The sequence below is a fragment of the Lampris incognitus genome, chromosome 1 (genome assembly GCF_029633865.1).
Source record: "Lampris incognitus isolate fLamInc1 chromosome 1, fLamInc1.hap2, whole genome shotgun sequence".
Lineage (NCBI taxonomy): Eukaryota > Metazoa > Chordata > Actinopteri > Lampriformes > Lampridae > Lampris > Lampris incognitus.
In genome coordinates this window covers 30,693,426-30,720,454 of record NC_079211.1, presented here as the reverse complement: position 1 = coordinate 30,720,454, position 27,029 = coordinate 30,693,426, and the positions used below count along the sequence as shown (strand labels likewise).

Below are 27,029 nucleotides of genomic sequence, written 5' to 3'. Positions count from 1 at the left end.
CAGTGCAGCGCTCGTCTCAGAGCGCGAGCCGAGCGCTCGGATGTTTCCGGCACGTCCGAGCTGGGGGAGTGGCTTGAACGTGCCGGGGAGGCAGCTCGGGGCGGTGTAACCACAACAGGACCCCCCCCCCTCCTACGGGAGACACCGGGCGACCGTCCGATGGCGTTGGGGTGGGCCCGATAGAACTCCTCCAGGAGTGCGGGGTCGGCCAGGTAGGACCGGGGAACCCAGCTGCGGTCCTCGGGCCCATAGCCAACCCAGTCCACCAGGTATTGGTACCCACGCCCCCGGCGGCGTACGGCGAGCAGCTGGTCGACATCCCAGACCATGTCACCACCGTCGAGGACCCTGGGGGGTGGAGGAGCTTGGACAGGGGGAGACAGGGGGCTGGTGGCTACCGGTTTGAGGCGCGAGACATGGAAGACGGGATGGATCTTGAGTGAGGTAGGGAGATGGAGACGCACCGCCGAAGGGTTGACGATGCGGTCGATGGTGTAGGGACCGACGTAGCGGGGAGCCAGCTTCCGGTTGAGGGTAGGGAGGGGCAGGTCCCGGGCCAGGAGCCATACCCTCTGGCCAGGTCGATAAGCTGGGGCCGGCACTCTCCGCCGGTTGGCGCTGCGCCGGGCCCGCTCTGTAGCTCGCAACATAGCGGCCCGGGCGGTCTTCCAAACGCGCCGACATCGGCGGAGATGGGCCCTCGTGGACGGGACCGCCACCTCCAACTCCTGATGGGGGAACAGAGGGGGTTGATAGCCCAGGGAACACTCGAAGGGGGACAAACCGGTAGCCGAACTCTCCATGGAGTTGAGCGAGTACTCCACCCAGGGCAGGTACTTGCTCCAGGAGGCGGGGTTGCTGGTGGTAACGCAACGCAAAGCCGCCTCCAGGGCTTGATTGGCCCGCTCTGCCTGCCCATTGGTCTGGGGGTGATACCCGGAGGAGAGGCTGACCGTGGCCCCAATCCCCTTACAGAAGGCCTGCCATACCTTCGAAGTGAACTGGGGACCACGGTCAGAGACAATGTCCAGGGGAATCCCATGAGGTCGGACGACGTGGGAGACGAGAAGGTCCGCCGTCTCGGCTGCAGAGGGGAGTTTGGTGAGGGCAACAAAATGGACGGCCTTGGAAAACCGGTCGACAATGGTCAGAATGGTGTCATTGCCTTGGGACACGGGGAGGCCAGTTACGAAGTCCAAGGCAATGTGGGACCAAGGTTGGCCGGGGACAGGAAGGGGGCGCAGGAGACCTGCTGGAGGGCGATGGAGAGCCTTGCTGCGGGCGCAGGTGGTGCAGGCTGCCACGAACTCTCTGGTGTCTGCCTCCATGGTGGGCCACCAGAAACCCCTGCGGATGAAGGCCGCCGTTCGGTAGACACCGGGGTGGCAGGCAAGATGGCTGGAGTGGCCCCACTCCAGTACCTGGGGCCGGACAGAGGGAGGCACAAATAGCCGGTTCCGGGGTGCATTGCCTGGGTCGGGATGGGCGCGTGGCCCTTCTCACCACTGATTCGATGGCCCAGGTGACGGCACCAACCACCCGGGCTGGGGGAAAGGATGGTGTCTGGGGCGTCAGGGGACCCCTCGGGAAACAGACGGGACAGGGCGTCTGCCCTGACGTTCTTGGTGCCCGGGCGGTAGGTGAGGGTGAAGTCGAACCGGCTGAAGAAGAGCCCAGCGCGCCTGCCTGGGGTTGAGCCTCTTAGCCGTCCGTACGTAGGTCAGGTTTTTGTGATCGGACCATACGATGAACGGCTGCCCTGCTCCCTCCAGCCAGTGTCTCCACTCCTCTAGGGCGGCGTGGACGGCCAGCAACTCCCTGTTGCCGATGTCATAATTCTTCTCCGCAGGACTGAAACGCCGGGAGAAGAAGGCGCACGGGTGGATCTTCTGGTCCTCCTCCGACCGCTGGGAGAGGACGGCTCCGATGCCCGTGTCCGATGCGTCCACCTCCACGATGAACTGTCTGCACGGGTCCGGGTGGGCGAGCACCGGAGCCGTTGTGAACAGCCTCTTCAGGGCCAAGAAGGCGGCTTCCGCCTCCGAGGTCCAGGAGAAGGGGCGGAGGTTGGAGGTGAGTGCAGTGAGGGGGGCGGCCACACGGCTGAACCCCCTGATGAAGCGCCGGTAGAAGTTTGCAAACCCCAGGAAGCGCTGGAGTTGCGTCCTGTTGGTGGGCCGTGCCCACTCCTCCACCGCTCGGGTCTTCCTGGGGTCAGTGCGGACGAGCCCCTTCTCCACGATGTGGCCAAGGAACTCCAAGGAGGCGGAGTGGAACACGCACTTCTCGGCTTTCACGAAGAGCCTGTTCTCCAGCAGCCGTTGGAGGACATGCTGGTGGTGTTCCTCCTCAGTCCTGGAGAACACGAGTAAGTCATCCAGGTACACCACCGCGAACGTGTTCAGCATGTCCCGGAGCACGTCGTTGACCAATGCCTGGAAGACGGCCGGGGCGTTGGTGAGGCCGAAGGGCATAACGAGGTACTCGAAATGCCCTAGGTGGGTGTTGAAGGCCGTCTTCCATTCATCCCCTTCCCGGATGCGCACCAGGTGGTACGCGCTGCGCAGGTCCAGCTTCGTGAACACCGTGGCGTGAGTGAGTGGCTCGAACGTGGAACTCATAAGGGGGAGTGGGTATTTATTTTTCACCGTGATATTATTTAACATTCGATAATCTATGCAAGGCCTCAGGCTGCCCTCCTTCTTTGCCACAAAAAAGAAGCCCGCCGCCACCGGGGAAGACGAGGGCCTTATGATTCCTGAGGCCAGGGACTCTGATATAATTGCGCATAGCCTCCTTCTGTGGGACGGAGAGGTTATACAACCGACCGGTGGGAAGGCGGCCCCGGGAAAGAGATCTATGGCACAATCATAGGGACGGTGAGGGGGAGGGAAAGTGCACTCTCTTTACTAAATACAGGGGCTAAATCGTGATAAATGGACGGAACACCAGTGAGATCCGTGGGAGGAGGCACGGGTCTGAGGCCGCTGGACGGGGAGTGGGCGGAGCGAAGGCAGTTGGCATGACACGCAACGCTCCAACCCAAAATCCGCCCAGTAGACCAAGAGATGTAGGGATCGTGCCGTTCCAACCACGGTCTTCCTAACACCAGGGGCGCTGTGGGGGCGTGCAAAACCAAGAAACGGATAGCTTCCACGTGATTACCCGAAAGAGTGAGGGTGAGGGAAGCAGTGCTGTGTGTGATTTTACCAAGTGAACGTCCATCTAGGGCTTGGGCTGTGAGGGGTGTGTCTAGGGGGACGAGTGGAATGCCGGCCTGCCGGGCCAGCGAGGTGTCCATCAAACACTCGTCCGCCCCCGAATCCAGGAGTGCACCAACAGACAGTGAGCGGTTACCCCAGGTGAGAGTGACCGGAAAAAGGTGGTTGTGCTCCTTCTTGGGCTGGGGCTGAGGAAGGGTCGTCAGGCTCACTAGGACACCCCTCACTAGTGAGCCGGGTCTTCTTGGGCGAGTCGGGCAGGCCTTGATATAGTGGCCCGACCTCCCGCAGTAGAGGCAGAGGTGGCCATGCATCCTCTGCTCCCTAACTTCCAGCGGGAGCCGTGACCGACCCAACTGCATGGGCTCCTCCTCCGGCCTGGATCCAGAAGCCACCCAGGGTTGCGAGGGGGAGTGTGAGGGTGGAGAGAGCCCACGGGACGCTGACCCAGGGAAGGCACCGGTAGGACGGACGGGGGTTGGTCTATGGGAGGGGCCAGCGCGCGGGGCGCGTTCCTGGCGCCGCTCCCGCAGCCGTTCGTCCATCTGGAGGGCGAGGGTGACGAGCTCGTTGAAGGAGGCAGGGCGGTCCCGAACGATAAGATCTTTGATGGGCTCGCTCAGCCCCCTCCTGTACGCGCTCTTGAGCGCAGTGTCATCCCACCCACTGTCTGCCGCGAGTATCCTTACCTCCAGGGAATAATCTGCCACCGACCTGGCTCCCTGTTGGATGGAATGGAGGCGGCCGGCAGCGTCCTGCCCGTCAGCTGGGTGGTCGAACACCAGATTGAACTCGCGGCGGAAGGCACCATAGTCCGAGGCGAGCTGCTCGGTATGGCCTACCGCCGCTATGGCCCAGCTGAGGGCTTTGCCGGTGAGGAGGGACATGACAAGGGCTACCTTGGTCTCTCCTGTCCTATACCTAGCTGGCTGGCGTTTGAACAGGAGCTCACACTGACCAAGGAAACCCCTGCACAGCTCGAACTCCCCACCGAAGGCCTTGGGGCAGGGGAGGTTAGGCTCGCACCGGGGGTTGACTCGGAGGGGGAACGTCGGGACCAGGAACGGGGAAACCGGAGGCCGAGCTGGGGGCAGAGACCGAGGCCAGGGCAGGGTGGTCGCTCATCCTGGAGACCGCTGTGGAGAGTGCAGCGATCTGCGCGGTGAGGGCATCTAACGTGCTCGTCGCGGCCTGGGAGCCGGACTGAAGATCGCTGATCTCTCCGGTGACACGGGTGAAGGCAGTAGTAAGCTCTGAGCAGAGAGAGGCAAGTTGGCAACTGTGACCTCTTACTACTGCCTCTAGGGGGACGGAGCTCTGGGGCGTCACAGGGACCGTCCGCTCCTTGGGTTTGCCTGGGTCCATAATGGCTTCGACATTCTGTTAAGCTCGCGCACCAGAACCTGACCCGTGTGGCGAAACCCAAGACAGACAGACACGAGATGACTTCAAAAGCTACAATAGGAGGTTTTATTGTGGGAGGGAAATGTATGGTGAAAAAAGGCGTTCTGTTAGTGGGATGTGTGAATAAACTATGTGTGGTGTCCCGTGGTTTGCGTGAATAACTATGTGTGAGTGTTTTTAGCCAATGTGTGGTGCGGTATGTAAATGACCAGGAGGTGTTGAAAAAATGTGCGTGCACCTGGCGAGAAAGTCCAGTCCGTGATCCAAGAGGGGTTGTCCGAGAAAGTCCAGGTCCGAGATCCGGGAAGTCGAGTCCGAAAGGAGGGGTCCAGATGGAGGGACAAGGGGGGGGGGTCGCGGGAGAGGTCCGGGGAGAAACGTGAAGGTCGCTGGGGACGAGGGAGACGCGGGGAGCCGTGGAAATCGCGGAGGGAGAGTCTTGGGAGGAAACAGAGACACGAAGATAAGACACTGGGGAATAAACAGAATACAAGGAACGCTGGAGGGCTTGTCAGAACTTTACCGCAGGGTTCAGTACGTCGAAGCACTGAGAGACGTTCTGGGAGGCTTCTTGTAGAAGGCTGCCTGATTGCCACAGGTGTGCCTGATGGATGAAGGCAAACACCTGGTGCGGTGCAGCGATCGTCTCAGAGCGCGAGCCGAGCGCTCGGATGTTTCCGGCACGTCCGAGCTGGGGGAGTGGCTTGAACGTGCCGGGGAGGCAGCTCGGGGCGGTGTAACCACAACACGATGTTTATCATGTCTGACCAAAACAAACGCAGAAGTGACAGCTGCTGTATGTATCAATTGCAGGTTCAACATTTAATTAAAAAAAGGCTTGGTATGAATAAAAAAAGGCTTGGCATGAATAAAAAAAGGCTTGGTATGAATAAAAAAAGGCTTGGTATGAAAAAAAAAGGCTTGGTATGAATAAAGAAAAGTCCAATATCTGTAAGCTTGGTGATCACTGATTTACCGCCCTGACGATTGAGCAGCATACATACAAAGCAATTCCAATGAAGTTGAGATGTTGTGTAAAACGTGAATAAAAACAGAATACAATGATTTGCAAATCCTTTTCGACCTATATTCAATTGAATACACTACAAAGACAAGATATTTAATGTTCAAACTGATAAACTGTATTGTTTTTTTTGCAAATATTCACTCATTTTGAATTTGATGCCTACAACACATTCCAAAGAAGCTGGGACAGGGGCAACAAAAGACTAGGAAAGTTGAGAAACGCTCAAAAAACACCTGTTTGGAACATTCCACAGGTGAACAGGTTAACTGGAAACGGGAGTGTCATGATTGGGTATAAAAGGAGCATCCCGAAAGGCTCAGTCGCTCACCACTTTGTGAACAACTGCGTGAACAAATAGTCCAACAGTTTAAGAACAACGTTTTTCAACGTACAATTGCAAGGAATTTAGGGATTTCATCATCTACAGTCCATAATATCATCAAAAGATTCAGAGAATCCGGAGAAATCTCTGCATGCAAGCGGCAAGGCCGAAAACCAACATTGAATGCCTGTGACCTTCAATCCCTGCATTAAAAACCGACATCATTCTGTAAAGGATATTACCACTTGGGCTCAGGAACACTTGGGAAATCCATCATCAGTTAACACAGTTTGTCGCTACATCTACAAGTGCAAGTTAAAACTCTACCATGCAAAGCGAAAGCCATATATATCAACAACACCCAGAAACGCCGCCGGCTTCTCTGGGCCCCGAGCTCATCTGAGATGGACTGACGCAAAGTGGAAAAGTGTGCTGTGGTCTGATGAGTCCCCATTTCAAATTGCTTTTGGAAATCATGGACGTCGTGTCCTCCGGGCTAAAGAGGAAAAGGACCATCTAGATTTTTATCAGCACAAAGTTCAAAAGCCAGCATCTGTGATGGTACGGGGGTGTGTTAGTGCCCATGGCATGGGTAGCTTGCACATCTGTGAAGACACCATTAATGCTGAAAGGTACATACAGGTTTTGGAGCGACATATGCTGCATCCAAGCGACATCTTTTTCAGGGACGTCCCTGCTTATTTCAGCAAGACAATGCCGAGTCACATTCTGCACGTGTTACAACAGCGGGGCTTCGTAGTAAAAGAGTGCGGGTACTAGACTGGCCTGCCTGCAGTCCAGACCTGTCTCCCATTGAAAATGTGTGGCGCATTATGAAGCGTAAAATATGACAACGGAGACCCCGGACTGTTGAGCAACTGAAGTCGTACATCAAGCAAGAATGGGAAAGAATTCCACCTACAAAGCTTCAACAATTAGTGTCCTCAGTTCCCAAACGCTTATTGAGTGTTGTTAAAAGGAAAGGTGATGTAACACAGTGGTAAACATGCCGCTGTCCCAGCTTTTTTGGAACGTGGTGCAGGCATCAAATTCAAAATGAGTGAATATTTGCAAAAAAAACAATAAAGTTTATCAGTTTGAACATTAAATATCTTGTCTTTGTAGTGTATTCAATTGAATATAGGTCGAAAAGGATTTTCAAATCATTGTATTTTGTTTTTATTTACGTTTTACACAACATCCCAACTTGATTGGAATTGGGGTTTGTAGCTTGTTTTCATTTTATTTTGTGCATTGGAGCTCAAGATAGTATATAACTTCTTCAAAAAATGTGTACTGGTGGTGGTTTTATTTTAACTTGATTTTGGCATTGTTATGTAACTCTTTGCAAATGGTGGTATCTTGTTTTGGAGCGAAGCTCTTAAGACTCAAACTCAAAAGAAAAGTTTAATACTCTACAGTCTATTCTGTCTCACGTTTTGAGAGCACTAGTATCAGATTTCTCAAACACATGGCAATTCAAATAAATCCCATTTTACGTACATTCTAACCTCACCTTTCTGGCTCATCTGGGCCTTGCCTGCCAATCATACTCCACTGCCATGAGATGTGACAGCATCCTGGGGAAACAGCACGTGAAGTTAACGTCAATATATATATCATAAGAGATATCCCTCATCACAATGCCCCATGACCATGAGGAGAGACTGGGATTCCTCAAAAATATGACTTTAACATTTATTAAAATTGTACTGTGATTTATGGGCTGGCCAAGGTTATGGTTCACCAGACATCTCAGCTGAAGTGTCCTTGGTCCGGCTATTGTAAGAAATTGATGGCGACAAATAACTATATTTTGCAAATCATGTCTCGCTTTAATTGGAGGATCCAAGACCAGGTTCAAGCCCCTGTGGATAAAAATATGAAATCAAGCTTCTGAATCAGCCCTGTGTCCTTTTTTATATTATATTCTCTGCACCATTGCACTTTATCGCCTCTTATTTTGCCTGTATAAGTCAATCTTGTGTATATATCTGAAGATTGTTGTGTTGTAGTGTTGTTATTCTAGGATATGTACACTGAGAGAGCCACGAAACCAGAGTCAAATTCCATGTATGTGCAAAACCTACATGGCCAATAAGCATGACTGTGATTCTTTTTTTTAAGGGAAATTAACTTTCAGATGTCAGTCAAATCAGTCAAATCATTAAAGAGATTATCCTTATTTTATTCAGTTTTGGTGGGTTTAGCATGAGAGTTTCATTCAAAACTGACGTGATCCTGAATGCAGAGGACGCGTTTGGGTCAGATTTCCGAAGGGTACAGATTTTTTACTAACACCACCAAGCTAATCCAGCGATACGTCCGCATATTGGGGGGGGGGGCACCGATCAACGACGTCATCCAACACGGTAATGTGGGATGACGTCATATCAATACATATCAATGCATAGAAAACATTTAATTAAACCTCATCGAACAATAGCTATCTTTAGCTTTAAATTTCTATCGCGTTCTCTTTCGCCTTCGAGACAAGTTTCTTTTTTTTGTTGCTTTTCCCTGACCAATTACCCCACTCTTTCGAGTCGTCCCCGTCGATGCTCCACCCCCTCAGCCAATCCGGAGAGGGCTGTAGACTACCACATGCCTTCTCCGTTACATGTGGAGTCGCCAGCGACTTTTCACCTGACAATGAGTCGTTTCGCCAGGGGGATGTAGGGCGTGGGAGGATCACGTTATTCCCACAGTTCTCCCCCCCGCCCCCGCCCCCGCCCCCAAACAGGCGCTCCGACCGACCAGAGGACGCGCTAGTGCAGCGACCAGGACACATACCCACATCCGGCCCCCCACCCGCAGACACGGCCAGTTGTGTCTGTAGCGACGCCCGACCAAGCCGGAGGTAACACGGGATACTGAACTGGCAATCCCCGTGTTGGTAGGCAACGGAATAGACCGCTACACTACGGACGCCCCCGGTACAAGTTCTTCTTTAACTTCTTCTCTTCCTTTTCGACGTATTCTGTGCGGGTGCAATTACATTTGAATACGTGGTGAGTGCCGACCATAATACATCCATGGTGCCGACGCCTCCACCAATGAAAAATAGCATATTGAGAAGCCATCCCAGAACGCCAATTGAATGGCTGGTGCTCCAAAAATGTTAGCGGGGGGAAAATATAAATGACGTAATTTTTATGTGAAAAAACTATAGACAACCGCTTTAATATTAAATGTTTTGAAGAATAATTGTAATTTTTCTAACAACCTAGGTCTTATTTTTGTAGTTTTTGCCATCATGCATATTGGTTACTATATCATTTTACTCGTCAGCTTCATTGTTAAGATTTTAGATGTGGGAACACCGCTGAACAAAGCTTTTCAACAGCGTCTCGGGAGGCAAGTGAACATGTGCACCAGACACGATTCATCAAGTCCAGTTTAACCCAATTATCTAAAACATATATTCAGAAGTGAAAACAAAAGTACATGTGAAAACTTATTATCCAAAATTATCAACAGTCAATCGCATTGCTGAGCTACTTCCTGGTTCAACTTGTAGAGATGACCATGCTATTTACTATAGGTAGTAGCAACCATTGATACAATACCTAGCCAGTACAACTGAAAAGTGATAATGAGAACTCATGTACACGGTATAACCGAGGCATTACGGTTTGCTGTTGTCGAAAGGACAGGTTTAAGAGTTGTGTTCAGTGGCGGCTGGTGCTAAATATTTTTTTTTGGGGGGGGGCGTAATTTATCATGGCGCAGCACACCTAACAGCTGCTTTAATGTCCACAAAGTCACAGAGTTATTAAGGACAATGTAGCCTATAGAGTTTATCAGGGTTCGTAGACGGTGGATGATTGACAGTCGAGGCGTCGTGGTGGGTGTGAAAATGATTGACAGCCACGAGAATAGTCCAATCACATTAGATCTATAAACATTAAAACCATACCAATTCGCTGCCAAAAGTGGGCGTGTCATCTGAAGAAACCAATTAGACGGCAGCATCAGGTCAAGTGCTCGTCAAAAGTTTGACATAAGGTATCGGTTGGCCGGTGCCCCTCACCCAGGAAGTGTATGTATTCAGACAGAAATGAACCAAATACCATCTGGAAACAATATTTTATGGCTGCTGACAGGCGCTCACAGGCTGAAAAACACTTTTATTTCATAATTATTTGCATTATACAACTAAATATATTTAACATGTTTAAGCAGATTTTCATCTCTTCATATTTGAAGGGGGCGGCACCCTAGCGCCCTGTACTGGCCAGCCGCCACTGGCTGAGCTGCCCTGTAAGACACCATTGTAAAGCTGTTTAGCAGAGCAGCTGTATCTTAAATCTCCAAAGTGACGCTCGTGAGTAAAACGATATCATCACTGTTATTCTGGGACAAAAACTACAAAAATTAGATGGATTTATCCTTTATTGTTATGTGGTTGTCTAATGCTCTCGCCCCTCATCTGTTCAAAGGGATTGTGTCACTGGTGTCCCTGTCCATTCTGTCCTATGAGCGCTACACCGCTGTGCTGTGCTCCACCCAGGCTGATGTTTCCAACTTCAGAAAGTCCTGGCTGTGTGTGGCCGGCTCCTGGTTTTACTCCCTCTTCTGGACTCTCCCTCCCTTCCTGGGCTGGAGCAGCTACGGGCCCGAGGGTGCAGGTACCTCGTGCTCTGTCCAGTGGCACCAGCGCTCAGCCACCAGCGTCTCATATGTGCTGTGTCTCTTCATCTTCTGCTTGCTGCTGCCCCTCGTGCTCATGGTTTACTGTTACACCCGAATCCTGGTGGCCATCAGGGGGGTGAGTTCACACTTAATCATCAAACTGATCGTTACTCACTACACCGTTAACACAGACTAGGTAGGAAATGTGAGGGTAGAGATGGTGAAATGAAAATGTCTGAAGCACTGAGGGTTTCCTGCCCGCTATGTCAGTTACAGGTTCAATACTCGGAGCGTCATACAACACAATGCACATTGATATCTGCTGGTATAATAAATGTAATGCTACCAAGCGGAGATACCCAATCCACTTGATACCTCATCATGTGTGTCCGGAGACGTCATCAGTCACGGTTTAGACATCACTTCCTCATAACTTTGACAGAAGCCTCGACGCTCCAGTATCAGACACAACATAACAAAGTGAAGAAGTAGTGCTCTCCCAGCCTTCGATTGCAGCTTGACGTTAAACCCTTGGCATTTAACTGCTCCAGTGAGGCTGCTCAGTGCTCAGCCTTACAACAGTGTTAACGTGTGCAACTGTGTGAATGAGGAGTAGGGCCCTGCTGGAAAAGAGCATATGGGTCACCAGTGGAAGCCAAGGATCAGCGGTGGCTAATCATGTGCCACAGAGAGCCGTGTGTATGCAGGTTTTCATTCCAACCCGACTCCACATATCAGTGAAATCACCTGGTGTTGAGTCCGGCTGGAATGAAAACCTGCATACACCCCTGCCAAGGATGTAAGACGCTTCTCCTGACCGCTCCTGAGTCAGTGACTGAATTTATACATCGAACCTTGCAATATTTTACATATTTTCTTTTTGGGTGGACGTCTGGCGAGACCTCTTTGCAATTCCTGTCAAATTTGAGCACTTTAATTTTACGATGACATCTACTTGGCCAAAAACTGAGTCTACAAGAGTAGGCCGCAATAAGCCTGTGCCCTCTCCTGACCCATGCTCGTCACCGGATGCTGCAGCTAATGTGGACCCCACGGGAACAGTGACTGTGGAGCTGCCTGTTACAGTCCATGATGGGCTCTCTCAAATCCGACATTTTCAGTAAAATAGGCTCTCTCTCCACTAACATTAGATCAGAAATGTCATTGATTAAAGACGAGCTCAAAAAAATCTATTGAGAACTTGCAGAATAAGCTCGACGCTCACGGAGTAGCCATATCGGCGCTGGGGCGCGGAGCTACAGATCACAGCACACGTATTAGCGAGCTAGAGGCTAATGTTGGTTCATTAACGACCAGGGTGGCATACCTGGACAACAGATGCGAGGACCTGGAAAGCAGAATGCGGAGGAACTACATTCGTCTTCTGAGAGTACCGGAGGGAGCAGAGGGCCCACGACCGACGGAGTTTGTAGCCCAGCTGCTTCAGGAGCTGCTCGGCCTGGATGAGAGGCCGCTACTTGACCGGGCCCACTGCACTCTGTAGCTGACCCCGGGATGGAGAACCTCCGCGGCCATTTGTCATCGGGGTGCATTTTTTTCATGTTCGCAATGACATACTGAAGAGATCTGGAGAAGCGTCCCCTCTTCCTTACAAGGGTAACAGAGTTTCAATATCGGTGGACTACACCACGGCCGCTGTGGCTAAGAGGCGGGCTGGCTTATTTACCATGCGGTTCTGAGATTGTATCTTTCGGACAGCTCCACACACAGATTTGAGGACCCAGCTCTTGCGGCCAACTCCGTTAAAAAAAAAAAAAAAAAAAAAAAAATTAAAAAAGAACCTGAAAACGACTGTTGCATAGCATGGCGTCGAGCAAATGGTTGGTTTGCTGAACTAGCGGGCTAGTTAGCAGGGCAATTGGCTCGTGAAGCTAGCATTGCTGGGTTGGTTGATATCTGAAAGATGTTTTTTCCATTTTTTCATTGATACTTGAAGGTTATCTTTTTTCTCTCTTTCTCTCTCTTTTTCCTTTCTGTACATTTCCAATCCATGTTGGTGAGTTTATAGCTGACTTTCTACTATAATGTGATAGAATGCAGAAACGCACGTACTTCACTCACATTATTGCTTTCTACTTGTATAAGCTGTCTTGAATGTCAATATTTGGCTGCTCATATAGTTCACTTGCAGTTTTGCCACGTAAGCCATTCTATTGACTTTAACTCGTTTTTTTTTTTTACTAATGTTGGTTCTCCATGTACTCTATTGGTAATCAATTTATGCATGTTTGGTTTATTTTGGGTAAGTGGATGTTTCATTCTGTTCCATTCTTTACTTAACCCTACAAAATGGACGGTTAAAGCTTTACTTGCTTAATTATTACTTTATTAACATAAATCTATCAGTCATACAGTTCAGTTACTTTCTTCTCTAGCCAGCATCACTTAGGGTCTGTGTCACACTCTAATTGCTCCCCGTTACCACAAACTAGGAATAACAATCCTATTGTTACATCTTTTCTTTTTTTCTTCGAAGTAAAGTCCCTTAGTCAATATATCATTTACATTAAGTGGTCCACACCGTTATTTTCTAGTCATGGTGGATTTATACATGAAGTTTGTCAACCTCTATCCCTTAAAAGACCAAACAGCTGTTTCGGTCGCATACTACATCCTTGAAAAGTACATACCACAGCATGGCGTTCCAGACACATTGCATTCTGATCAAGGCCAACAGTTCAAATCAGATCTTGTGAAACAGCTTCGCAATCGCACTTCGCCCTATCATGCACAGTGTGACGGAGCAGTGGAGCGTTACAGTTGCACACTGAAATAAGAGCTCTCCAAATACTTGCTGGAAGTTGGGCAATAATGGGACGAAAATCTTCCCCAGATTGCACTGGCTTATAACGCAACCAAACATAAAAGCACAGGGTTCACACCTTTCTTTTTAGCTCATGGACGTGAAGCTCGTATACCTGTGGATAGTTTGCTTACACTGGAAGTCTCTCACACTTCAGCCACTGGAGGAACTCCAGCTGCATACGCTAACCATCTACGTCAGCACCTTGCCAGTGCTTATAAGTCAGCCTCTGCATTTAAGGACAAAACTCAGGAGCGACAATGTCATTACTATGATCGTCACCTGAAATTCATTCCATACAAAACAGGAGACCTGATTTTACTGGATGATCCAGCCCACCAACGCAACAAATTGGTCCCACGCTGGATTGGCCCATACCAAGTTATTCAGCCCTTGGCACCCTCTGATAAGTCACTCCCTGTCACCTTTTTGGTGCGTGATCTCTCGTGCCCTAATGCCAAACACAAAGTCATTCATTAAAACCGCACCAAACCATTCATCAGTGATCCTTCTCAGCCCCTACAATGCATTACACTCTCGCACACCCTCCCACCACCTCTGACCACTCTATCAGGGCTTCTACCATATCCTAGGTTGCCAGCCACACCAATAGTTCCCCAACAACCCCCAGTACATCCATCCACACCACTTCCCCCCTTACATGCACCCACTGCCGATTCAGCCCCTGCTGCTGGGCCCCCATCCATGCCTGCCCCCCCTTGGGCCATCGGATCCCCCCTCGTCATTGGACACACAGGTGGCCACACGTTCACTCCCCAGGTGGGCATGGCATTTGCCTGCTCACCTTCAGGACTTTGAGTTATCATAAAGGACATGTACTCAAGCCAGTTCTTCATGTTGTTTTCCCATGCAGTGTATTGGTTTCTGTTTTTTTTTTGGCTGGTCACTTTCATGAATGTTATTCTGTGGGTTAGTTAATGCATTTCTAATCGGCTCATGTTATGATCTGTTATATTTACTTCAAAACCAGTGCTCCCTGTTTGATTTTTTCCCCCTTCTCTTTTTGTAATGAGGACATTTCTTTTGGGGCATGGGAGTATTTTGTTGCACTAAAAATGTGCAGTGGCTTTTATTTTGAAACAGCTGATTAGGACGAGAAACACGGAAGAAGAAAAATGATCTCTGGAGGGGGTTAGACTGGAGCAAGCAAGCCTCTTGAGCGGTCAGTTCCTAACGTTAGTGGTGAGCAGCCCATAAGAGTAGTGCCTTGTAAGTAGCTGAAGTATTAAATAAACTTCCAAGCTTATGAACTTAACTAAACTCCGTGTCCGGTCTGTATTGGATGCCCCCAGATTTAACCATTACATTATCAATAAACAAAAGAATTATGTTATCAACACATCAGTCAATAAATCAATCAACATATCAATCGCAAATAACTAAATTTATACTCTTTAACATCATACTCTGTATTCTTATAATTATTAACAACAGTATCAATTCAAATATCCATAACCAAACATTTTAAGAAACAAACTGTGTATAAACATTCCCACATGTTCTCTTTGTGTGTGAGTTGTCTTAAAATCTGACAATCATCTGACAGGTGATCATAGAATTTTGATAGGTAGTTTACCATACCCACCAGTCTCTACCCCCTTTACATATGTTGGCCTCGGCATCTCCCTGACTGCATGTACTTTTCCTAGGTCAATCCGCAGTCCCTCAGTCATCAGCAGGTGTCCAATGTAGGGTATTTCCAGTCATCGTAGCTTGAATTTGTCTATGTTCAGTTGATGTTTCACTCTCTGCACCTGGTCAGGAAGCGTCTGAGTTTCTTGTTGTGGTCTTGGTTTGCCTCCTCCACAACATCCGCTATGATGTATACTCCAGGTAAGCCCTCAAGCGCCTGCATGAGCTTCCTTTGAAAGACTTCTGGTGCTGGACTTATACCCATTGGCCTTCTCAGCCAACAGTACCGGCCAAATGGGGTGGAGAATGTGGTGAGGTAGCTTGACTCTTCCTCTAATTGACGTGCCAGAAGCTGTTCTTTACATCACAAAATGTGAATACTTTTGCCTTTGACATCTCTGGGAGGATGTCTTCTATCGTAGGTAGGGGGAAATGGCTCCTTTTAAGTGCTCTATTCAGTAGTTTTGGATCTATACAGATTCTTGGCTTCCCATTCGGTTTTGTCACTGAGACCATACTACTTATCCAGTCTGTGGTCCGCTCTACTGGTGTGATGATCCCTTTTTTCTCCAGATCCTTGAGTTCCTCTTTAAGAGGTGCCATCATAGCAACTGGCACTCTGCGTTTTGGCAGTTTCACTGGTAGTACACTGTTGTCAATTTAAATGCGATAGTCCCCCTCCAAACAGCCATCCCCAGTGAACACATCTTCGAACTCTGTTTTGATTTTCTCCTTCGTCATGTGTCCGCCACATCTCTCCTCACTTGTTACATGACTCAGTTCTTTTTTTCCACTATGCTGTCAATGGCCAGGATATTTTCGTACTGTGCCTTTATTAACTTCATGGCTTTGCTGGCCTTCCTGCCCAATAAAGGAATTCTGCCTTTCTGGTCCACCACTTGAAACTCCAGTCTGTACAATTTATTGTTTCTGGGGTTTCTGACCTTGATCTTACATTTACATTATACATCACAAGCACTTTCTGTGTGTGTTCCAGCTGTGTGTCTGGGTTTAGGAGATGTACTGGAATCACAATGCAGGTAGCTCCAGTCTATCTGGAAGTTAACTAGTTTCTTGCCTATCATCATTCCTGCATAGAGTTGTTGGCCTTTGCTGTGACTCTGTTCTACTTGGTCTAAAGTCTCCTCTGTTATGGTCATAATATCCTCATATGTGCCACAGTCCTGCTCTGAGACAACATGCACTGGCTTATATTTCCTGCTGTTCTCTGCTCTTGATTTGCATTGTAAAGCAAACTGATTTTCTTTCCCACACTTATTACAGTTTTTTTTCCAAAAGCTGGGCATTTGTTTTTGATTCTCTCATGAATTTTACCACAAAACTTACAGCAGATCTCGTTTTCTTTGCTTTTCATGACTGTCTGTTTCAGGGCAGGACTTCTCAGTGCAACAAAGAGACTGCAGCGGATGCTACTGAGGCTGCAAAAGTATGACATCAGAGTGATCTACGTACCAGGCTGAGATATGTGGCTGGCAGATACGCTGAGTAGGGCATACTTACCAGAGAGCACTAAGGGGAAATTGAAACAGAGTTAGAGACTGTGAACATGGTTAACTACCTTCCCATCTCTACAGAGAGACTGACTTCAATTAGATCTGCTCATTCATTCCAGGATGAACTGAGTTTTCAGGGTGGCATAGTGTTCAGGGGAGAGAGAGCACTGATACCTGATGCACTCAGGGCTGATATCACTCATCGTATCCACACCTTCCATCTTGGAGTAGAAGGAAGTCTCAGGAGAGCGAGGGAAAGTGTATACGGGCAAGGGATGAATGAGCACATAAAGACTTTCATCTCCAAATGTGATGTATGCAGGTCAGTAGACCCTAAGCAACAAAGAGAGACATTACACCCTCATGATATGGCATACAGACCTTGGGCCAAGGTAGGGACAGACCTGTTTTCCTTTTATAATCAAGACTACTTGATAACTGTAGACTACTACTCCAACTTTTGGGAGATAGATCATCTACCAGACACTAAGAGTAGCACAGTGATCAGAAAGCTAAAGGCCCACTTTGCACGACAGGGGATACCGGACGTTGTCATTTCGGACAATGGACCACAATATGTGTCTCGGGAGTTTCAGCAATTCAGTCAAATGTGGGAGTTTAAACACAGCACATCTTCGCCTGGATACGTCCAGAGTAATGGGAAAACAGAGTCAGCAGTAAAGACAGCCAAACGTCTCATGCTGAAAGCTGTGGCTGCGAGACACGATCCATACTTGGCTATACTGGACCATCGCAATAGACCGAGCCAAGGTCTTAACACGAGTCCGGCATAGAGACTACTGAATAGGAGGACAAGGACCTTCTTCCTACCACAGACACTCTGTTGGAGCCAGTGATAATGGATAACACACAAGGGCTAGCGAGTCTACTTTTCCATGACTGTTACACTACCCCCCTCCTTCAGGAAGCACATCCCGGTGCTTCAGCATATCAGTTCCCTCACACCTCTGGGCGCATGCACTCCCGATGGCCTCACCATCTCAATTCTGACACCAATTTAGCGAATTTGGGGGGCAGCCACAAACCGCCACAGCAAGGACGTGAACCTAGGTCTCCCGCACCACGGGCGAAAATGTTAACCAATCGACTTCAGTCCGACAGTTCAGTTACCTTCATCTCTAGCCAGCATCACTCGGGGTCTCTGTCACACTTTAATTGGTCTCCGGAACCACAAACTAGGAATAACAATCCTGTTGTTACAGTGGTCACAAGTCTCAGGTAGCAAAGAGTAAGCGGTATGTTTTACTCTACACTTTTTTGTATTTGGGGTTTTGCTTGTATCTAAGTTGGGGAGATGCTTCGGCAAGGGAGGTTTGGGGGGAAGGGGCAATTTCCTCTTTGTTTGTATGTAGCTTTTTATATGTCTCGTGTTTTGGTGCTTGTTTTTGTACCTTAAGTTTGTACTACCATGGTCAATAAAGTTCTTTAGTTGATATTGCGCCTTGTTCTTTACACGTCCTCTCTTTTTTAAGACATGGTTCAGCCTGGTGTAGCTCATCCAACTAGAGGAAATGGCTTTAATTCCATTACCTGGAACTGCAGAGGCATCAACAACCCAGTTAAATGCAGTAAGGTACTCCACCATCTTCACCAATTGAGAGCTCACATAATTTTTCTCCCAAGAACCTCACCTCAAGTTATCACAACACTCAAGTCTTCGGTGTAGATGGGTGGGCCAGGTGTTTCATTCCTCACTTCAGAGTAGGGCAAAAGGGGTGGCTGTCAGTACCTTTTACCAATTCTAATGTGACTGCCAATTCCAGTGGTAGGTAGGTAATTGTCACCAGTAAGCTGTTCAATACAAATGTATTTTTCGTCAACATTTATGCTCCCAACTTGGACAATGGTGAGATTTTTTTTTTTTAATCTGTTTTCTCTACACTCCCCGATATGTCCTCCCATATGCTGATTTTAGGCAGTGACTTTAATTGTTGGCTAGACCCAGTTAGACCAATCCTCCACTAAGCCTACCACATTGTCAACCTTAGCTAGGGTTGTTCGATCCTTTATGTCTGAATTTGCAGTCTCAGATCCTTGGAGAATTTTTAACCCATGTGGAAAAAAACATATTCTTTTTTCGCACTGATTCACCACACTTTTACGCGAATAGACTATTTCCTTGTAGATGATGGACTTCTCCACTCCATATTCTCATGTTTATATAACCCAGTTGTTGTATCTGACCATACCCCTGTTATTATGGAAGTAGTCTTTCAAACTGTTAACATGCGACCACCTTGGCGATTAAACATTCAATTGCTTAGCGATGAGAACTTTATCAAATTTGCTTCGCACCAAATTGACTTTTTTACTGCTACAAATAGAACCCCAGATATATCTGCATCTACTCTCTGGGGAAACTTTGAAAGCCTAGGTCAAAGGCAAAATTATCTCCTACACCGCAAATGTGAATAAACTTAAAAAGGATAGGCAATCTGTGCTGATATGCTGTATTGCCCAATTGGATGACATTTATGCCATCTCACCAACTCCAGATATCTATAAGGAGCGTTTGACTTTGCAAGCAGAGCTTGATACATTATTAACAGATGAGGTCACCAAACAGTTTGCAAAGTCTAGGAGCACTTATTATGTACAAGGGGATAAAGCTGGTAAAGTATTAGCCCAGAAATTATGCCAAGTAACATCATCACATCAGATTCCTAAAATTTGCTCATCATCTGGGATATCATTAGACCCTAGGGGAATCAGTGATGAATTCAAGACATTCTACCAGTCTTTATACACTTCTGAACATGAGGCAGATGTATCAGAATTGAATTATTTTTTTCCCCCACTCACTTAATGTGCCCTTGGTCAGCCAGAATATGGTAAAAAGAAAATTAGAACAACCGATCACTGTCAAAGAATTGTCTAATGCTGTCAGTTCCCTTCAATCTGGGAGAAGTCCTGGACCTGACGGCTACTCGGCAGAGTTTTACAAAAAAATGTTTCCAAAATAGCCCCTATTCTAATTGAAATGTACAATGAAGCATTTGTAAATGGCACTCTCCCACAGACTCTCACCCAGGCAATTATCTGTCTTATCCTTAAAAAAACAAAGACCCTCTTGACTGCGCATCATATCGTTCAATTGGTTTGTTAAATGTCGACTATGAAATTCGAGCCAAACTTCAGGCAGCACGTCTCGAAACAGTTCTCCCATCAATTAGCTTCCCTGATCAAACAGGATTTATTACGAACAGACACTCATTCTTTAATCTACGAAGGTTGTTTAATATTATATATAATCCCTCTATCACAACCACTTCTGAGGCCATCATATCCCTAGACGCAGAGAAAGCGTTCAACCGGATGGAGTGGAAATACCTTTTTTACACCCTAAACAAATTCAGCTTTGGCTCCAAATTCATGACTTGGATAGGACTTTTGTACTCACCCCCCCCCCGCCCCCCAAGCCTCTGTCAGGACCAATAACACTCAATGAGGGTATATTCTCCTGCAATGGTCGACATGCCAGGGTTGCCTTTCAGGTCCCTTGCTATTTGCCCTCGCCATAGAACTCCCGGCAATAAAACTTCATTCCAATCCACTCATTAAAGGTATAGTTAGACACTGACATGAACACAAACTGTCTCTACTTGCAGATGATTTATTGTTGTACACATCCGACCTTTTAGTTTCTGTCCCTGCAGCCCTTGCTACCTTCACATCCTTCAGTCACTTATCAGGGTATAAACTGAATTTTAGTAAAAGTGAATTGATGCCGCTTAATGTGGCTGCAAAAAGTTTCTCTCTACATAACTTTCCATTTAAAACTGTTCATAATACTTTTACCTGTCTCGGTGTGCATGTCATGAACAGATTTGAAAACCTCTTTCAGGCCAACTTTGCCCCCCTTTTAACCTGTACTAAGAACGATTTGGAACGCTGGTCATTGCTGCACCTCTCTTTAGTCACAAAATTAATTCTATTAAAATGAAAACTCTCCATAAATTCCTATATCTCTTTCAATGCCTACCAATCTATCTTCCCAATAAGTTTTTTTTTTTAAAGATTGATGGGCTAATTTTACCTTTTATATGGGATGGAAAGTCTCCTAGGATGTGAAAACAGCTCTTGAAGGCCCCAGATTCCAGGTCCTACTACTTGGCTGCTAATCTCAGGATCAATCAGTACTGGTTGCAGAGCAAAGAAATATCCTCACCCCCGATTTGGCTAGAGATGGAGGCCACCTCATATGCACCAGCATCATTGTCTTCCCTCGCTCACTCTTCCATTACAGGCCCTTATCTCTTCTTCACTAAAAATATGTGTCAAACCAACATTGAAGGTCTGGAACCAATTTAGACACCATTTTGGGTTTCAGACACCTTCTTTTTATCCCCTGGTGGCCTCAAATCCAGCTTTTCTCCCATCTATGGTGGACAGCGCCTTCTCAATGTGGTCTAGTTTTGGTATTAAAAGGTTCAGAGATCTCTATATTAATAATACACTTCCTACATTTGAGCAACTCTCAGCCAAATTCGGGCTTCCCAGACATCATTTTTTTAGGTACTTACAGATCCGGAGTTATATCCGCAGTATAGATCCTTAATTCCCCGCTCTTCCTGGTGACACACAGTTTGACACTTTTCTTATCCCCCTACCTATTCTGAGAAGTACCCTGACAATAGTCTAAAGACAATTTGTTCTCTACAGGCCACCTCATTAAACAATATTAAATCTTCATGGGAGGTGGAACTGGGTGAGGAAATATCTGATGAATTATGGGTAGGGGCACTCAAAAGGGTACACACCTCCTCTATATGTGCCCGACACGGCCTCATCCAATGCAAACTCATTCACAGGGCTCACTGGACCAAAGCCAGATTATCCAAAATTTACAAAGATGTTAGCCCTAACCGTGTAAGGTGTAATCAATCTCCTGCAAATCATGTTCATATGTTTTGGGGTTGCACATCTCTTGTTGGTTTTTGGGAAGATGTATTTAACACACTCTCTGAAATAAGAGGCACATAGGTTGAACCAGGTGGCCTCGCTCACATTACAACTGACCAAAATTAATAAGGACGTAATTGCCTTTGTCACCCTGTTGGCAAGGTGATGTATCTTGCTTAGATGGAAATCTCCGGCACCCCCTTCCCATGCTGTCTGGATTAAAGCTGTTTTAAATTGCATAAAGATGGAAAAAATTAGGCATACACTTAAAGGATCCACAAACACAATTTGTGTAATGTGGACTACCTTCTTTTCTCATGTTAAGCGATTACACCTCCCAGCAGTTCCAGAGTGATGTATAACCATTTTTATATGTAGCCTGTATTCTTATCCTCGTTGGATGAGGTTGAGGACATGACACATTCTGGTGATGCAAAGGGCCTGGTATATGTGTATAGGACACCCAAGGTGAAATATATTGTCTGAATTTATTGAACTGTGACAATGACAATGGTATTTTGTTTTTTTGTTTTTTTTCATTGTTATAATCTTGTCCCTTGTTCTGTTTTCGTTTTTTGTTGTTTGGATATGTTGTTTTGTATTTCTAACACATACATTTCCAGTTCGATTATTTTGTAAATACTGATGATGTTGAAAACCCAATAAAGAAAATGAAAGAAAAAAAAGGAAAAGAGCATATGAGCGCAATGGACATTTTAAATAGGTGCAAAAAAATTAACACTCCTTTTAAAACAAGGTGTTATTTTCAACACTTACATCTGTAGCATTTTGGAAAAGAGTAACATTATCTTATAACATTACACATTGTATGTTAACAATACTACTACATCAAGTACTGTTATTAAGATATCTGGTAAATTAAAACTAATGCAAGTGTCTTGTCCCAAAGTAGACTGACCAGTGTTTTGGAACAAAAAAAAAACATATTTTTTAGTAGCATCGTTACATAACACACACACACACACACACACACACACACACACACACACACACACACACACACACACACACACACACACACACACACACACACACACACACACAAACAGGTTTTAGAGAACTTGAAAGTTCAGACCGAGCTTGTGGCAGTATTGTACCATGTACCCCAACATGGAGCTCAATGTCCTCTTCACCTTAAAAGATGCCACATGCAGAAAGATACAAGCTGGGATGAAAAAGAATGAAACAGTGAAGTACAGGAATACAAGTGTGTACTCTGATCATGATCTGATCAGTCACTTGTATGCTAATGAGGTGATAGTCCTGTCATAGTGCATACGCTGAAGGATCACCTCTGTTCTTGCTTTAGTGCATGAAACGGTCTGGGGAGTACTTGACTGGTATTTCAATTCACATGCAGACAACTTAGTCAAAACTTTGTTTTGTAAATGCATACTGTGGACGCTGGCTACATGAGACTACATTGAGGTAAAATCAATAAATATTACATTTCTTGGTGGTTTACAAAACGTTTTCTTAATGCACTGATTTGAGGCAGTAGTGTTATGCAATTCTAATCCATGACATCATTCACCATTTCAGTCAGTAATGGTCCAGTGTTCTCTTTGTGCCTAGAGTTCAATTATCCCATGAAATACGATCAAGAGTAAACCGCAGGTGAGGTCAGCAGTGTATTGTTAAATAATGGGTAACAGCTCGATAACAATTCCCTGATACACTATGAAGATGGAAAATGCTCAAATGAAAAATAAAAAGGAAACAGACACACAAGGATAGAGACATAATTTTCCCCAGTTACATTTGCTCGTGGCACCGTGTTTTACAATCTCCATCAGCTATGCCTTAATAGTGCTGGCCAAGCAGGCTGTGGCTCTTAAGATGACAGATGTGTGTACTTGGAGCTGACAGCTTTGGCCTGGGGTTAGAGATGGCCATCAGGTTCAGATTAACATTTGACCATGTGTTTGCCCGGCTATTTTTAGGAGCGCCAGACCAACCAATTGCAGGGGCCAGAACAACATTTTTACCCTGCTACTATTAATTTATCCAGAATGAACATGGAATGGGGGTAGCTCCTTGGGGGGGCTCAGAGCCATGCTGCATTCAGGAGGGCAATGACTCCTTACAGATCTGAGTGACTCATTCCCACCTCAGACTTACATAAACCTGGCATTCATAAGAAATATTGTGACTATATAATAAAATAAATAAGTAATTAAGGGCATCGGGTTGGTGGCTGGATCACTCCATGCACCTTGCTGTGATATCTCTATTAATGAATCCCCTGGAAGGTATTTTTAGACAATGAAAGCAGCCTGTTACTATTGGATACCTGCTATTATATAAGCCAGTGGCAGTGGCTCTACAGACTTGATTGCTGTATTGGTGAAAAGGGGTCTTAGCCATCCACCACCAACCAATAACCCTGCCTAAGGTTTTTCTTAGAAATTCAGCCATCGGCTAATGGAGCCTGCTGCTGGCATCTGAAAAGTGACGTGCTAGAGGGAGAGATGATGTTCGTATGGAGTATCAGCATGGATCAAGCTTAGGTCTATAAACTTGAATATCTATTAATGTCTGTCTGACAACAGCACATTGAAACTCCGGACACAGTGCTGTCTGTTCTTTTTCGTGAGACCTATGCCTTCATGAGGGTGTTGGTGTTTACATCACACACCTCAAAGCAAATTGTCCTTTTTCAATGCATAACAAATTCTCAGGCGCAAACTGGTTTCCATTTCCCAAAAATATTGATGGGTACACAGACAACCCTGCAGCACTCATCGAACGTACCGCATCATGCATCATGTTTTCAGTCATGAATCTGGACATGGGATAGAGATTACTTGTATCTGTGCTTGTTAGCGATGATAAAATCAAATATTTAATTTATGAACCATTATCTAGTTGAGATCATTTATGAACTTTTGCACAGGTTATGACCAAAAATACAACACAAGCTCCATCAAGCCATGTGGTATTTGCTGATTGTTGCATTACTAGATCAGCCAACACATCATCATCGGAGGTCACTTGGGGTTGAATATGACCGTCTTCCCTCTGGGTCCTTCTGAGTCCTCAGGAAGTGTAGAGGTTGATCCTGGAGCCACAAAATGGGAGGACGCCTGCACGTGACAGATTTTTACATGGAGTGGTTGATACACTTGCAGCCACCACACAGTCCTTGGCAAGGTGTGGCCAGAGTCCAATGGCATGGAGAACCAGAACGATTGGAGACCACCCTCTGTTGCAGCCTTCATCCACCTTCACTACCATTGTGAACTGGAGACATCTTCTGCCAGTTCCGCCGTTGAGGTCTTTGTGGATCACGCTTTGTCTGGAACCTCCCCCTTGACCTATCCGCCTTGGGTGACCCTACCAGGAGCCAAGTTCCGGACGGTATAACTCTTGGGATCATTAGTACATGTAAGCTTCTCCACCACGGCAAGGATCCAGGAGAAGAGCCAACACATGAGGATTGATCTCACAGAGGGTATAAAAATGGTTTATGTCCTGCATGGCCCTGCATGGTGGTAATCATCACAGACTGGCATTGCATTGTGATGTGTCTGAGCAAATTTCAACTCAAACATACAACACCCAGTCAAGTATCCTGCTGCTCTATTTCAAAAATGGAGATGGACAAGAAAAGAGTGAGTGGCATGTAGATGGGAACTGTTGGACATACAGTAATAGTCAATAGTGTTGTTTTCTTGTGAATTACTCTGAATTGGTAATTGTAATAATAATAATATGAATAAGACTTGTGCTCTGCTGTGCAAGCCTTTACAGGAATAGTTTGGATGTATTGAGATTAGGTGGTATGAGTTACCATAAGGTAGTGTTATTGATGCACGGACATCGCCTTGCCGATGACTCTTGCGTTCAGAGATCTGGCAGCTAGTTCCAGTGAGCGGACCAAAAAATTTTCCGCAGCAAATGAGGTCAGCCAACATAATGTCTGTGCATTGATAACACAATCTCATGGTAACTCATAAACCACCTAATTGTCAATAAAACCAGAATATCTCTTTAATGGAGCCGGCAGTCTTTATTCTTATTCCTTAGTGCAAGCCCTTCCATTCTTACATGAAATCAGTTGTTAATATTTGTTGTTTTTACTTTGAATTTACCTCCACTGTAATTTTAATTAAAATGTGTTACACAAATGTGATGAATGTTATTATGTGAGTTGAATGAGCTTAAGTGGTGGCTGATCATTACTTGGAATCCCTCTGCAGTTAGAGAAGATCTTAAAGGGCTGTGTCTCAGGCATATAATGCAAGAGTAAATTAGTGGCACAAAATGAAAACAACAGCATTGATGTCTTGTAATATTACTTAATTGTATATTGGTGAATCAAGTATATAACTGCACTCATTTCCTTCGACCCCTCAATCCTCAATCCAGGTAGGTAAGATCAACCTGCTGTCAGCTCAGAGGCGAGAGCAGCATATTTTGCTGATGGTGCTGTCTATGGTGACCTGCTACCTGCTGTGTTGGATGCCTTATGGGGTCATGGCGCTGCTGGCCACTTTTGGAAGGTCAGGACTAGTCACCCCTATGGCCAGCATGGTGCCGTCTGTCCTGGCCAAATTCAGCACTGTTGTCAACCCCATCATCTATGTGTTCTTCAATAACCAGGTGATGGTTCAGGGTATGGGGATGGGGCTGATTGTGTGTGTTTGTTTATCTACACTTGTGTGGACTAGATGATCTCATAAAGATAGAAAAAGTACAAAACACCTATCTAGGGGGTTTTTTGTTTGTTACCACAAGGAAAGGGGTTATTCCTGGGTTTGGGGTTAGATTTAGGGTTAGGGTTAGAATTGAGATTATGGTTAGACTTGGCTCTAGTGTCGAAGTTAGGCATTAGAATTATGCTCAGTATTAAGGTTAGGGGTCAAAGTTTGGGAAAGGGTTAATGTTAGGGAAATAGGACTTTGAATCTAATTTAACTCATTTCTTTGTCCCCATGAGGATATAGAGAAAAACGTGTGTGCATGTGTGTATGTGTGTGTGTGTGTGTGTATGGTTGCATGCAGTACTTAAAGTGAAAAAAATAAGTGCCAGTACTTCTCTTATTCACATGTTTGCATGTGTATCAGCAAATCATTATTACATTCTTAATTCATACAGTAATTAAAAGATGCTAGGAGATACTGCTGATATTCACAACGTAAATGTATTTACTCAAGGGAGTGGCGCTAACGTTAGCTTGCTGCTCCCAGCCTGTATTTAGTAACACAGGATTTGATTTCTGAAGCTCTGTTGCGTTATCTTCTGACAGTGTTTGTGTTGTCTTTGTGTTGCCCTTTTGGAGCCAGGCCAACATTATTGTAAGGTTAATGTAATGTTACTTAGACTAGCCACCGACAGAAAAGCAGGCAGGCGAGAATGGGGACAGGTGAGTGTCACATCCCTTGGTATGTAGTTCCCCCTGGGTAATGCAGTTTATTAAGGGCCATTATGAATCACCGAGAGAACCTGATATGGAGAGGGCAGAAAAGGGTACCGGCAACTT

General features: G+C 46.4%; 1 protein-coding gene across 1 annotated transcript in view; it reads left to right on the top strand.

The window, feature by feature from the left end:
- tmtops3a (teleost multiple tissue opsin 3a) overlaps positions 1 to 27,029 on the top strand; it is a 31,044-nt gene that overhangs the window by 3,043 nt on the left and 972 nt on the right. The window contains exons 2-3 of the mRNA XM_056277335.1: positions 10,417 to 10,745; positions 25,916 to 26,149. Of these exons, the coding sequence (XP_056133310.1) occupies positions 10,417 to 10,745; positions 25,916 to 26,149 (563 nt within the window). The remainder of the gene's footprint in view (positions 1 to 10,416; positions 10,746 to 25,915; positions 26,150 to 27,029) is intronic.